Genomic DNA, 14,773 nt, shown 5'->3' on the forward strand with positions numbered 1-14,773 from the left:
GTAGTTCCGTGGCGTGTAAGTCTCAGGATTATGTGTCAGATTTTAAAAATAGCGTTCTTCAAGCAACTTTAATAGGAGTAGACCAAAAAACAAACCATAAACCTTGATAAATTACTGGAGCAGATTGTTTCTGGCAAAAAGTATGGAATGTGATATGGCACGGCTCGTATAAATACAATGTATGTCCAAAAACGTTTTTTTAAATGCTAATCTAATTTTTCGGTTGTCCTTATTTTTTGGCCATGTCGTGCCCGTCATTACACCTCTATGGATGTTAAACCAAAATAAACATTACGCTTTGCCGAAGTTTACATTTTACGCTTAAAGTAGTATGTGTTAACATTCGACGAAACATTAAAAAAACCGGAGACTTCGTTAACAATTACCACTTACTTTGAGACAAAACGCAAACATCCATTGAGAAGGGACGAAAAGTAACAAGGTTTTGTATAATAAGAATATAGGTTGAACAGTGAATGAAATGGCAAACAACAAATTAAAAAAATAGGTTGTTTAAGTTTTGATGAGGCATATAAGGGGCGCCTATTTAATGAGGGATAAATTACTGTAAAGCTTGGAAGCGTATATAAGCCGCATAACTACAAGGATTGATTGTAATAATACTGAAGTTTGGAATTGCATTGGATAACATTTTCTACTGCGTTTCATCCCATTTAGCCTAATATGCGCTTGTGGACAAAATGAAATCCGTGGTCCGTAGTTTAGTGAACCCCAATGCAATTCACCGTGAATTACCGATCGCCACCAGGGAACAATTTTTTCCTTAGTCACTTTTTTCAACTGACGTTTTCCAACGTAAAAAGTATAAACACTTTGAGAATCAGGAATACGGACAGTCGCCAGCGTTTTGCATCATATAGTCTTTCATTTCCTTCGGTATGACTTCGAGTATTTCTGGCCGTCGTGGGCTTGAAAGTTTCACCAACTTCTTGGTTCGGTTTGTGCGATATTTTATCAACAAATTGTCGAATTTTAGCATATCGTCTTCCATCTTTTTGCGTCCATATAAGTCAACTTTTTTCCAGAATGTTGCATTGAAATGTCGATACAAGGCTATATCCTAAAATAAGAAAAGTGAAAGGTCCGAAATATAGCACTATATATAGCAGGGGTCGGCAACCTTTTTCTAGTCGCGGGCCAAAACCAAACTCGGAAAGATCTCTGCGGGCCGCACAAAATAATAACTAAGAATTGTGTTATTTTCACGTTGGAACAACTGTGAATCAGCCGGACCTCAGATCGTTTTTGCACTTAAAAACGTGTTTAATTACGTTAAGGAGGCACTAAAATGTTGGCGCATAGCGCGAAAAAAAGCGTTTGTTTGGTTTAAAATTCAAGTTTACACGTCGTCATCCATACTACTAATGAAAAGTGTAATAAAACTACTTTGAGGGAACGCGATAACATCTCAAGTTAATCTAGCTGAGTGTTTTTTAACCTTTTAAGTTAGGGCAGACCTGGTGAGCGAAGCGCGATTTTTTTGGGTATACCGGTATTTATTTTAAATTTCTTGCAAGTTTTAATTACTATGCCGAAAATAAAAAAAATGTTAAAAAATATATGTCCAATATTTTGAATACGTTTTCCGTGACGCACTTGGCTGCCTTCCACGGCGCAACGGTAAAGAAGCGCTGATCTAGGTAAAAACACTGCGTCAAAACGTAAACAAACCGTAGGTAGAACGATAATTCGCGCGAAGCGCAAACATTTTTTGCACTTACGTATTTAGTTAAAATGGTCAAAAATTATGTGAAATGGACTCGTGTCTAATTTGTCAAAGAGGCGGCGGGCCGGATCCGGCACGCGGGCCGTAGGTTGCCGACCCCTGCTCTATAGTCTAGGCTCATTCATGGCGCATGTGTGATTGTTAAAAAGTAACGCATTAACAGTCAATTTGAGAACAAAAAATGTAAGTGAGCGGCAAACTATCATAAGTATAGGTGTTTTGGTGTTTTATATTGTGCACTTTGTTTTTCTAAAACGAGGATAATTTGTGTTTGTCAATGTCTATGAACTTTGTAGCCTATTCAAAGCTGATCCGATTCAAACGACTTGTAGTAAGATGTTACAATAATAAATAGTTTTGCGTCGTTCATCCTAACTAAATAAGTTGCCTTTCAACAGTGTCATTGTTTAACTTTAAGATTAAGTGGTGGAATGACTTGAACAGTTAGTACATTAACTAAAAACTAATAATAAACACATTAGCTATTGGCAAAATGATTTCAAAGGTAATGACGATTGGCGACCTGGTATGGCTCGTAAACACAGTGACCAATGAAGTAAAGATAATTGCCCGTCAATCCTATACAAATACCGAAGTTTGTCCCTGACAAAAGTCTATATAATATTTCGAAACCAGTAAACCCTTCGGGCAAACTATTTCCATTCTAGAATAAAAATCTTGTCAATTTCCAAGTAGTTTACAGTCATTTTAGAGATAAATTATGCTTGTTTGGAGAATTATTAACCCTTGGGAAATAACGTATAGGAAATGAAAAAACATGCCCGCACTAAACATGCAAGACATTTAATACTTGCGAAGTCTTGTTTAAGTCCAAATATTATGAAAAACACCACTTTCCCTATCAGTTGAAAATTGTATGTATCACAGTTATAATAATTGTTGCTTGATGCAAATATTAATATACTAAATGATAATAATGTAAATTCGATGAATTCCGTGCACATACTATTTGGTTGTGGTTGAGGAATGTCATTCTGTCGTTATTTGCTGTTAACTCCATCTTTCTATACTTCTTAACATTTTTACTGTAAAAGACGATGTCGGACCAATTCAAATTCAATAAATCCTGGAAAGTGAGAAAAAATATATCGTGTTGAGAAAATATTTTTCTTAAACCACTTAAAATGTCAGCCATAAAATCTTGATGTTAAGTTTTAGAGTTATCGAGGTGGGTTGGCTGCTACAAGGTTTATGAGACAGTCTGCTACATTTTAAATTACTCCAACAGTAAATGTATGTCCTTTAAAAAGGTTTTTTACGCTTGTTCTCTATATCAGAAAGTGTTTAACTACCACCCGTTATTAATTATTAAAAAACAACAATTTATAAAAGTATTTTTTACACAAAATGATTCTCGATTTGCAATTGTAAGAGGCCATTGTTAAGAAAACAAACATCAGCTTACTTTTAACAAGATGAGAGACTCCTTCATGTACTCGTTTATCATGATCAAGTCCATATTTGTTTCAAGGCTTTTGAGTTGCCGCTCAATCTCAACTTGGTCTTCTAACATTGGATCAAAGCCCAAATCATGAGCTTGGTTGTTTTTTAACCTTTAACAACGGTCAAGTTCAACTACAGAAGACTTGATTTGATTTAAATCCTTTAGGCAATACAACATGACTTGTCTTTTAGTCTTTAGAACAAATTAAATTTTTGGATTTAAGTCATTGAGGCAAACGACTTCATTTAGACATCTGTGTTTTTTATTATTTTTTGATAAATTTGTCATATTAAAAATCTTCTTATTAAAATGTCATATATATACCGAAAGCCATTGCAGACTCTTCACCGAATTTGTCGATCAATGATGCAAGCAGGGCAAACTAGAAAAACAACTAGCCTGCAGTGAGGTTCGAACTCACGATCTCCGGTCAAGCCGGGACCATATTAAAATGTCACTAAAAATCTGATAAGTTAACGATTTTTTATATTGATGTCAATGACCTGCACTTTATTTGCTATGACAATGACTAGCAATAAGATTTGACTCGTTATTTTTCATGTCTTCTTTATAACGCTGGTCCTATAATAGTATTGTTATTTTTTAATAATTCGAAACACCTAACCCAAGATGTGTTTGAAGTTAAAATGAAGCGGCTTACAAATCTCATTTGAAGGGTTAAATCCAAACTAACATTTAGGCCAAAATTATATTAATATGTGCGATGCAAAAAATGTGTGTTAACTCTTTTCAGGTTTAAAATCGGGTTCGGTCAAGTTACCTGAAGTACCAGGGGATCGACTTGTTCAAAGTTCGTGCGCATTCGTGCATAAAACTGACCGGGTCCATTTTTCTCCCCTTCAATACAAACGTAATGGGCATGTGAGCACAATTCCATGATCTCATCTTTGATTTTGGAAAGGAATGATCGTAAAAGTTGTAGGTTGATTGAAAATGACTCCAGGGCTCCCGTATAACCGTAATGTATCTAAAAACCGCAAACTGTTTGTTATATTCCAGAAGGAAAACAAAATGACGAAAAAACGGGGTTTTATTTATTGGGAAATTGTCTTAGTGTTCCTATATTTGACTTAGTTTTTTAAAGTTGAATGGTGTATTTTTTATTTCTTGCAAGTATTCTCGATAAGTTTAATTGAACCAAAATCTGAAATCAAACGTTTTTAATAAACTAAAACATTCGTGAATCGCAAAAGTTTTTTTTTGATGAATCAACAAATATGATGCCAGGGCCCATTCACATAGTGCCTACACGCTATGAAGAGAATAGGTAACCACGTCAGCGACATAAACAGTGACAACTTAGTGATTTAAACATCTATTAAAAAGTGGTTTTCGGGTTACGTGCCGCGGCGCTGCATTGAGTCTGAATTTCTTAGTGATAGTGACCTTTCCAGTTTTGACCATCTCCTATTAGTATAGCATTTAGGCATGTATGGCGAATGTTTTTCTCGTTTCTTAAAGGGTACCGAAGTGTAAAAGAATTTAAAATTACAGGTTTAAACTATTTATGTTTCTAATTTAGACAGTTACAGACCTTGAATTTTTCTTTGTCTATTTGACCATATTTATGATGTCATTTGATAGCGGATTGGATTGCTGGTTTTGTGCAAAATATCGGGTATAGCTATCACAATAAATTACAAGTCAGACATCCCTAGAAGATTATTGCGTTCGACTGTTTTGTACGTAGTTATATTATACGTTAAGTCAGTGTTTGTCAACCTATGGGTCGCGACCCAAATTGAGGCCGTTGTATTCATTAAATTCAAACTTATTAATAAAGTTTGAATTTGTTTCATGTTTAGATAACTTACAAGAATACAGGGAAGAGTCGCCAAAACTTAGCTGTTATATTTGGCTCTTAGTATTTGGGTCTTCGCGCAAAAAGATTGAGAAACCCTGCGTTAAGTGAATAAACGCATATTTCAAGCATACGCACAAACAACGACCCAGCTACATAAATCTTTTTATTTTTCAGGATATTTACAGACCTCGTACCTTCCGGCATGTGTCGATGCAATTCGTCGGCATCAAATCGCTGGTGCTGCCAAAGAGCGCTCACAACGTCACCTTCAGGTTTAAGGAACTTGAAACGAATGCGTCCCGGATAACCGCCAACGAACGGCCAAGGAAAAAGCGCCGCAGTCTGAAGCTAAAATTATTTTTTTTAAATATAGGAAAATTATTATTTAGTAGTAACACCTTTTGAGTAGTATTGTACCCGGAACATAAACCACACAATTATGACAAAATTAAACGAAAAACCAAGGCCTGACGACATGAGTGGTTCTTGGAACAAAATCGGTTTATTTACCGACAAATAGTTACAAAAATAGTATTTCGTTTGTTAATTAGTCAATCGGGTATATGTTTTTAACTAAATTTAATATATTTTAACTGAATTTAAGATATTGCTTATTATATTTAATTGGCTATTTAATGTCAAATACCAATATAACTAACAGCTTTGTTCTTTATCCAACCATTATGCCTTACGAGCGTCTGCGTCTTTTTATGTTATATAAAATACGTCTTTTACTTTTGGTTATAAGCTTATGATTAGCAAGAGTTTGAATATAAAATATTATCATTTCTTAAGTTGGCTTTAGTGTTAAATGGTTATATCTGGTAATAACCAATTTTTTTCTAATAAATTTACCTTTGAAGGTAAATAGCTACGTTTGATTGTCAATCATCGCCAACATTCGGTATATTAATGTGTTATCGGATCGACACCGATATCGATCTAGAATCGAACGATTATCGATACTACCACCACTTGGCATCGGGTATCGGCTCCGATCCTATATTATTGGCTACCTTTATTGCCTATCCTTCAACAACAATAAAACATTCAACAAAGAAAATGTATAAGGATAAAGCGTTTTAGGCAAACCAAGAAAAGTAGTCTGATAACATCCTACCGAGGTGTTGTTGGATATGACGTACTTCATAACGACGTCAGCAATAGTTGAACTTCCAGTTTTGTGAGTTCTCACGAAAACAAAGGGGCGGCCACGTTTCGCTGTCGGTCTGTCGGTTTTGTCAATGTCCTTATTTATCAAGTTGAATGCTTTGATTCGAGTGGCCATAAACTTTGTAAAGCTGTCGTATTTCACAAGTGTTCCCGTCGAAGATATCCAAGCATTCCAGGCGACTGCCATGAAGATGAAAATGCTGATCGTCAGACTTAAAAGGCGTTTTCCATTGGTCTTTGACATGGTGTTCTTAACATATTAGCCCCGCTGCATGTAATGACGATTTTCTTGGTCTTTGCTCAGTTTTAAACGAACACAGCAATAAATAAACGGATGGTTTTGATCTTCGGTTACATTCGATATCAAATGTTAAATTATTATGTGTTGTGACACAGGAGTTTTTTATCCGTTTGTATTCACTACCACTCATGTGAACTGTAAATTCACAAACAACGAAAGCTAATGGTTGGTAATTTTTAAACAACTAGAAACAGATTCATGAAAATCAAAAAGTACAATCTAAAACATAAAGCGACACAAACTGTTTTACACACATACCGAAGGGCAATACAACACCACTAAATTCTAATAGCGTTGACCACAATTGTAAATTCAAGCCAAATCGTTTAAAATATTACCCCTAAAATTGTAATATTTTTTTGCTTAAAAGTTGCCTAATATTCTTTTGCTTAAAAGTACACTCGCAATCAAATAAACGATTTTCAGCAACTATAACTGCTGCAACTTATATCGTTCTTTTTATGAATTCTAGATGTAATCCTATATACAGGCAACCCAAAACACCATTTAATACTTCTGATGTAGTTGGCTGGAGGCAGTATTTCCAACAATATTTTTCGCCCGATGCTAACGCTGCCTCAAATATAATGCGTTTGCAGAAAATTTCGACAGCTCAGACATATTTACCTCTAGGGCCTACAGCACCACAATAGATTATAAGATATTTGCCGCAAGCAAATAAATATACGAGAATGCCGAGCAAGCTTTAAATGAGAATTAAACGTTACGTATTATTTCACAACTGAACAACAACTGTGTCAAAACGTTGCTAGGGTTTTGTGAACATATATAAAAAAAAGTATTACAGTATCTTCATGTCTCGAGAATAGTTTGCGTTTATATAAATAGTAGTGCCTGAAGCTTACCTTTATGCGTGTAATAGTGCTGAAACTATAGGTACTGCACTATTGGTTAAATATGCGTACTGCCACTGTTTTGGCTGGCACTCCATGGCCATCGTTGTAACAACGGTTCTTACTGTGGTTAAACAAGTGGATCTAAAGGGTCTTTAAGTTTTGAAATTTTGTTAAAAGCAGCCCTAACATGTATATGAACATTAAAGGCCACACAGAAATAAGTATTATTTTGTAAAAATGACATTGACTGTTATGAAAACAAATATAGATTTATGTAGGCCTACAAGGTCAACTAATTACAATCTCCAGATTTACTCTGCTTAGACCTGAAGGTAAATTTACGAACTGATATTAACAACTCGTCTTTTTGGATTTGACTGATTTCTGTATAAATTGAAATCCTGTTTACTACTATATAAAACCTCTTTGGAGCAGAACAAAGCTAGATAATGATGATGAAAGTGTTACTAAGAGAGTAACAGCACAAATCGAGAAACTTGGACTGTTTATTTAAAAGAGAGTTGCTAGCTGACCACAGTATTTAGGAGACATCAAGGCACAGAAGCAATACTAGTTTATCTGTGTGAGTAAACACCTTTCACTAAAAACGCGTTGATTTATCTTCCAGCAAACTTAACAATACGCCGCAGGCTAGACAAGTCATGCCGGTCAAATGCTACCACGCGTATGTTTTAAAATGTAGTAGTCTTCTGGTTATCAGGCCACAAGAAAATAGTAAGGAATTTTAACTAATTTACAGCATGAGACAATTTGTCCTATACTGCCGTTTATTTTTTTATCTTTACTTGTAATCCAATATAATTATGTTTAATGTCACATTGGTGCAGTCAAGATAGTTTAGAAAATACAACCTGCGACTTTTTTTAAACGTAATCTAGATTGACGTTGGACAGGATGTATTTTATCCGATAGGAACAGTGGTAAGATTTATAACTTTAAGTTTTTAACCTAATTATCCATATCTGCGTTCGTATGGCGAATCTGTTGTTTACGTTGTGTGAAAAACTTTTCTTTTACTTATATTCTGTCGTTTTTCATTCCGTATAAGTTGTTGTTGATTTACCAGTTTGAAAAAAATTTGTTGCCCCCAAAAAACATTTTTATTGTTGTTTACGCTCCCAGGTAATACACGACATATGGAGATGGTCATTTAGCATTGATAACCTTTTAATGTCAATGTTGAAGTTTAATGGAAAATGTTCAGTTATCCTGGCGACCAGTATTTCGATGATCATAATGCTTGGCTGGTTTACCTCAACGAACGATCTTGCGGATAATAACGCTGTTCCGAAAATTGCGACGCATATTAAAGCGCTTGAATCTAGTCAAAAGGGAAAAAAGGGAAAAGAGAAATTAAAAGCCAAACGCGGCCATCCTTTCGTCTTTGTGAGAACTCACAAAACGGGAAGTTCAACGATAGCAGATGTTGTGATGAGATACGCCATAGCCAAGGAAGCCTCGGTGAGTTTTTGGGATTTGTATTAATATAACGGATGTCTGATAATATCGGATAGGAGCTGACACCCGATGTCAAGCTGTAATATCAATACTCGTGTGATACAAGGATGCTATCTTTGTTGATCCGATGCAAAAGTGTAATACGTATTTTAGCCATAATTTTTGATCCAACGCAGCGATTTCAACTTTGAAAAAAGAATTTGTCAAAACAACAGTAGGTTAACATCTGGAAGTAACTTAACTTATTAACTCCACTTTTGGGCCTAATAACTGAAAAAATACTATTGAAAGTTTCAGTTTTACTTTTTTTGCTTGCTTAAGCAAAGTAATGACGTCATTTGGTATCGGACCGTTTCGCGATACTTTTGTCTATACTTTCGGTTGTTGGTATCGAAATTATATGAAAAGTATCGGATATCCCAGGTCATTATTTCCCTAGACAATAACACTTTGAACGGCAACATTGCCAGGTTGTTGAGAAAAATGTTGAGAAAAAATTTCTATATATTATTTGATAAAAATTCTATTTATTAATTCTACAAACTATACCTGATCTAAACAGGATGCTTGAAACGTAATTGTGATCTGATACAAGCCGAACAAAAACATTGCTAGAAATTCGGACAATGCTCGAATTCCCTTAACATGGACATCGACCTACAGTGTTTTGTAAGCCACTGGCATTTACAGGTGCGCAGGAGCGCTAAGAATGGCCGGTCTCTGTTATTATTGTGTGGCAACTAAACGTAGTTTTTTGCTTTCCTTTAGCTTCAAAGTGCGGCGCTTTTTCCGTGGCCTTTCATTGGGGGTTATCCGGGACGCATTCGCTTTAAGTTTATCAAACCTGAAGGAGACGTCGTTGGCGCTCTTTGGCAGCACCAGCGATTTGATGCCGACGAATTGCATCGACACATGCCGAAAGGTACAAGGTCTGTAAATAATCTCTAAAAAAGATATTTTTATGTAGCTGTGTGTGTATCTGCTTGAAATAACTGATAATTAACTTAAGATAATATAATTACGTATAAATTAGTGGAGCAAAATAATTCTCGAGGGATGTTAATACTTATATTTTATTGTGATACCTATTATCGATATTTTGCACAAAAATAAAACATCATAACTATATTCACATAAACACAGCAAATATTAACAAAATCGATAGAGGAAATAGAAATGGCTTACCGCAATTTTCAAGTGTGCCTTTTTTAAGAAGACTATTTATGTTTGAATTTTCATGTAATGTTTTTTTACCACTTACTTTTCAACCATAATATAAACCTTGGTTGAACTCAGGATTGCAAACCAAGGCTGTAATTAACACGTTAAATTGGTGTCGGATCGGTATCGATTTCAACTTACTATATAATGAGTGTCGATAGTACCACTAGTTATCGCTATCAACTCCGAACCGAAATGTTTGAACAACCCTACACAATAATATATAACACATTAATCCATAACAAATGATTTTAGAACGGCAGTGTATTAATGTTTTGTGCTGTAGCCTACTGTGTACTTGTTACATGCATATTTCAGATAAATTGAAGTAAAGATTGGTTCATTAAAAAACGTAGACAAAAAATCAAAAAGAGTAAATGAACCTATACATTAACTTTGCACCTTTAATAAAACTAACGTTTGACGGTTTTCAGGTACTTCACCGTCATTCGGGAACCCTGGAGTCATTTCCAGTCAACTTATAACTACTACGACCACTCATATCCCAAATCGAAAAGAAAGGCATGGAACTGCATTCACATGCCGATCGCATACGTTTTGAAGAGGAGAACGATGAATCCGGTTGATTTCATGCACGAATGCACACGCTCCATTAATAAGTCGGTTCCGTGGTACTTTAGGTAATTTTGGTACAAATCCAATCTATCTAATAAAACATAGCACAAAGCTTGATAATAAATCTCAAAGCCGGAAGGCCGAAGAGATCGACATCGTCTTGATTAGAACGTTTGGATACGAACTTGTATCATCTTCATGTTCATTATTATCAAGCTGCATTACAGATCCGTTCATATATTGTACCATAGCACAAATCTGTATTTAAGCGACTAAATTTAAACAGTACCGAAACGTAAGTTTGTATTCGTGTTTGAAATGCCTGTTAGAAAATATTTTAGTGCACCCTGTAAGCTGTTTCGGATTCTGTAACTGTATTTGTGGTTTATATTGGACAATTCTTTCAAACAGTTAAAAAAGTACTATTGATCCTTTGGGTATGTGTTAAAATTATACATGGCTTACATATGTTGAACAGGTTAAAAAACTACCAAGCTCACGACTTGGGTTTTGATCCAACGTTGGAAGACCAAGTCAAAATTGAAAGGCAGCTTAAAGCGTTAGACAAAAACATGGACTTGGTAATGATTAGCGAATATATGAAGGAATCGCTTATTTTGTTAAAGGTGTGTATTTTTGGTTTTGTTATAATTTGTCTTTAAAACGTGCCATTTGTTTGCTTGTAAAATCTATCAAATATTGCTTTTAACCAATCGCATGATAAACCGATTTTCAATGGCGCACATATGTTAAGTGTATGGTAATTTACGCAACCTGTTTAATTTTGTGGCGTAGAGCATTAATCAAAAGTAGTTACACAATCTCAAGATATTCTACTATAGTCAATCATGACAATAAAAAGGAGGTAGGCCTATATGGCTTTAGCAAAAAAGAGAATAATATTCACAAACCAATAACCATAAACCTTTTTCAGTGAAGAATTTTTTACAATGTTAATGTTGATAATGAAGAACATAGCGATTTGTCTAGAACTAAGAACTACAAATACAAGTTGTTTGGTAGCAACCGCCCTACACTCTTCCTTGTGCTCTTCCGTTTCCATATTGAGCATTTAAAGACAAATATTGTGTAATCCTATATTGTCAGCCAGGAGCGTAACTAGGGAACAGATTGTCCACAAATCAGCTTACTTGACTATGAAAAATATTGGCAATCAAACCAAATCCCACAGGGTTTTTGTTTTGTTGTGTCAGTTTTATGACGTAACTTTATGACGTTATCTTCACATATCCCCAAACAAAAACCGAGGATTCCCTTTTGATTGTATTGCTGTATGATTGCGCTTGTGATACTAGTCGATTTCAAACTATTAGTTTTTTTACAGTTTTTAGAAATCGTTACACTACAACTTCATCAACCACTCTGATCTTTACTATTTTTGCTTCTTATATAGTATACACACTATATTTATCTTTTGCTTTTCCTTAGAATTTGCTGAATCTTGATTGGTCCGATATAGTCTTCTACAGAAAGAACGTTATGAAGTATAAAAAATTCGATTTGACTACGGAAGAAGATCGACTGGCATTTGCCAAACACAGCAAGATAGTAAGTATACTTCGGTTACAGTTATTTAAAATTTGGAAAATATAAGGTTTTTAGGACTTTTCCTATTATATGGACCAAATAAATGACTTCGGTGTAAAAAACTCAAAAAAACAAGTTTTATCCTATGCGCACAATTTGCTTTTTCCACACAGAAAATTATTGGCGAAAAAGTGTATAAAGCCAGTTTCCTCACTTAATTACCATCGCTGGGTTGTAATTTGTCCCACATTGTGTATTCAACCGGATTGTGCAACATTTAAAAAGCTGATAAGGCAGTGAAGATATTCGATTCCAGGAAACTGTTGTTTATGCCCATTTCAACCATTAGATTTCTATGACGAAAAATTTCAAAACCTGCTTTGAAGCTTCTTTAAAATCCCTGTCCTGACCAATTGCGACGTATCTGTATCTCACGGTACTGTTGGTATCCAAAACGATCTAGCCGACATAGTTTGGCCAGAGTCTGGTTAAAGCACAGTTTGTTCAACCAGAATCTATAGGTAGAGCGTTTACAACAAATCGAGCAAACGTTTTACCATTGAGTGCATGTTTCACTTCAATATTCGCTTATTATAATATGTAGTGAAACAAACGCACAGATAAAAAAATACAATAATCCAGTAACATTTCGAGATTAATCCTATCGAAACTCCTCCCAAACGAAACACAGCCAATCGAAATTACTGTTATTTTCTACTTTACTATAACTGCAAAAATGCGTTTTTGAACTTAAGATATCTTGCCGCTAAAGTCAGTCTCCAACCTATGGGACCAACAAACAGAATAACCTAAACTTTCACAAACCATCGGTTTTAGTTTTATTGCATTGCGCTCGTGGTTTAAACGGGCGTATAATAAAAACTTGAAACAAATTACAAAATATTCTGGAGCTGTGTATAACTTAGGCATAATTAATCAATCGCTTGTGTTATTTAGTTCAAGCATTACTGTAGAAAAACAAACTCGGGTCGCAAGTAAATACTGATTTCAGTTTACAAAATGTCATAGGCTATATTTCGGCAAATAATTAATAACAGGATTAAAACCCAAGTTTCAGTGAATGGTTAAAACCGGCTAAATCCCATCACTGCTAACTGCCACACTAAAAAGCAGCAGTCGTCTCCTGACTTGTACTTATGAAGCAACAACTAAATTTTCAGACAACCAATCAGAAATGACAACTACTACAATTACAAAAGTTAACACTATGTTAGTTGCGAACTTGATCAATGCACATTTTGAAAAAAACACGTCAACTACATGGATCTTAAAAAATTGGTGAATCAGATAAGATGCAAACTCGATTAACGGTAACCAGCAATGCTAACCGGTTCGCTGACCGCATAAAATTGCGTGAGACGGATCTTTAGAGCCGGTGCGAACCGGCTGAATTCCACCACCGATTATATTGGGGTCGTTGTTGCTGGTAGCTGGCTGAAGTTATAATCTAGATCGCTTTGAGTTTACAGATTTTTTTTTCTTAGGACACTGCCTTGTATCGACGTTTTAACGACACGTTCTGGCGAAAAGTGGATTCATACGGACGTCAAAGAATAGAAGAAGATCTTCGAAAGTTCAATGGTTTATTAAAGAAAGCCCAGAGTCAGTCGAAAAAAAGAAAGACCTTTGGCAGTCCTAAAATGCCAAAAAAAATCGACGACATATCGAGAGAATTAAACAACTATATGTTTAAAAATGCTGGCGATTGTCCTTTTCCTGATACGTAGATTTACCTACGTTCCGCTCGTAGCTGCTATTAGGTGGTGTGGCAATGCTGGTTGAACATTATTTCCCAACACTGTATTTGTAACGAGATTAATCCGTTTCTAACTTGTTATAGAATCAAGATCGCAGCTAAAATTGTGTTAGATCTAAAATTGTTTCCAAACCCTAATATTTTTTTAATATAGCGTTGTAATTTGCTTTGTATGAAAATGCGTGTTGTTTCCGTGAAATAATTCCTATTGGTTGTTATTTTGTAACTAAGTTTTGTTACCGCTTTTGGTACTAGAATCAGAATCAGCATTTGAGACTTGGAAATTATTGCAAGCCCAATGGATTAAAAGCAAAAATCTGGTAAATATTATTTAAATGACTAACTTCGTCGTGAAAAACGAAATGTAAGAAGTTTTACTTATCACAAGCTGTAACCCAAAAAACAGAAGCTTTATTGTATGTGTAAACAACAAACATGTCTGCCCGTGTAAGAATAGCTCTATCGTTTCAAGCAATAGTGTAAAATCGTTTGCTTCGATACACCCTGGGCCAGTGTGGCTAATCCAGCCGACCACAGAACAGCTAAACCTCTTACATCAGTCAACTTTGCTCTTTATCATGGAAGCCAGATTATTAAAAACATTCATCTAGTCGATAATTACACATATAAGTCATGTTAAACTGCGCTGTGAGCTGCATTCACTAAAAGCAAAACTGAATTTTTCAGTAAATTAAATTTCGCGATCTGACAATATGGATGTTGACATCATTTTTATTCAGTTTTTATTTAACTAAGACAGATAGTAAGGTACAAATCATGTCTTTGATAATTAGGTGTCCAAAA

General features: G+C 35.1%; 2 protein-coding genes across 2 annotated transcripts; one reads left to right on the forward strand and one right to left on the reverse strand.

The window, feature by feature from the left end:
• Positions 1-841: 841 nt before the first annotated feature.
• Positions 842-6,454, reverse strand: LOC146158229 (galactosylceramide sulfotransferase-like). The gene is made up of 6 exons (XM_083384790.1): positions 6,158-6,454; positions 5,225-5,385; positions 3,994-4,200; positions 3,174-3,321; positions 2,715-2,834; positions 842-1,081 (listed from the first exon to the last, which is right to left on the reverse strand). The coding sequence occupies exons 1-6, from the start codon at positions 6,452-6,454 to the stop codon at positions 842-844; spliced, it is 1,173 nt and encodes a 390-aa protein (XP_083240916.1).
• Positions 6,455-8,625: 2,171 nt separating this feature from the next.
• LOC146158230 (galactose-3-O-sulfotransferase 3-like) lies at positions 8,626-13,940 on the forward strand. Its single transcript, XM_083384791.1, has 6 exons — positions 8,626-8,850; positions 9,616-9,776; positions 10,503-10,709; positions 11,123-11,270; positions 12,094-12,213; positions 13,698-13,940. Exons 1-6 carry the CDS (start codon positions 8,626-8,628, stop codon positions 13,938-13,940), a joined length of 1,104 nt encoding a protein of 367 aa, XP_083240917.1.
• The last annotated feature ends 833 nt before the right edge of the window (positions 13,941-14,773 follow it).

This window comes from Ascidiella aspersa, chromosome 3 (genome assembly GCF_963924565.1).
Source record: "Ascidiella aspersa chromosome 3, kaAscAspe10.2, whole genome shotgun sequence".
Taxonomy (NCBI): Eukaryota; Metazoa; Chordata; class Ascidiacea; order Phlebobranchia; family Ascidiidae; genus Ascidiella; species Ascidiella aspersa.

Excerpts from the sequence above, each read along its gene's own strand:
- LOC146158229 (XM_083384790.1), bottom strand. The coding sequence starts at position 6,454 with ATGTCAAAGACCAATGGAAAACGCCTTTTAAGTCTGACGATCAGCATT. Across the intron at positions 3,322-3,993 it reads TCGATCCCCTGGTACTTCAG|GTTAAAAAACAACCAAGCTC; the intron begins GTAACTTGACCG and ends CCGTTGTTAAAG. Across the intron at positions 1,082-2,714 it reads TCCTCAACCACAACCAAATA|GATATAGCCTTGTATCGACA; the intron begins GTATGTGCACGG and ends TTCTTATTTTAG.
- LOC146158230 (XM_083384791.1), top strand. The coding sequence starts at position 8,626 with ATGCTTGGCTGGTTTACCTCAACGAACGATCTTGCGGATAATAACGCT. Across the intron at positions 8,851-9,615 it reads CCATAGCCAAGGAAGCCTCG|CTTCAAAGTGCGGCGCTTTT; the intron begins GTGAGTTTTTGG and ends GCTTTCCTTTAG. Across the intron at positions 11,271-12,093 it reads AATCGCTTATTTTGTTAAAG|AATTTGCTGAATCTTGATTG; the intron begins GTGTGTATTTTT and ends GCTTTTCCTTAG.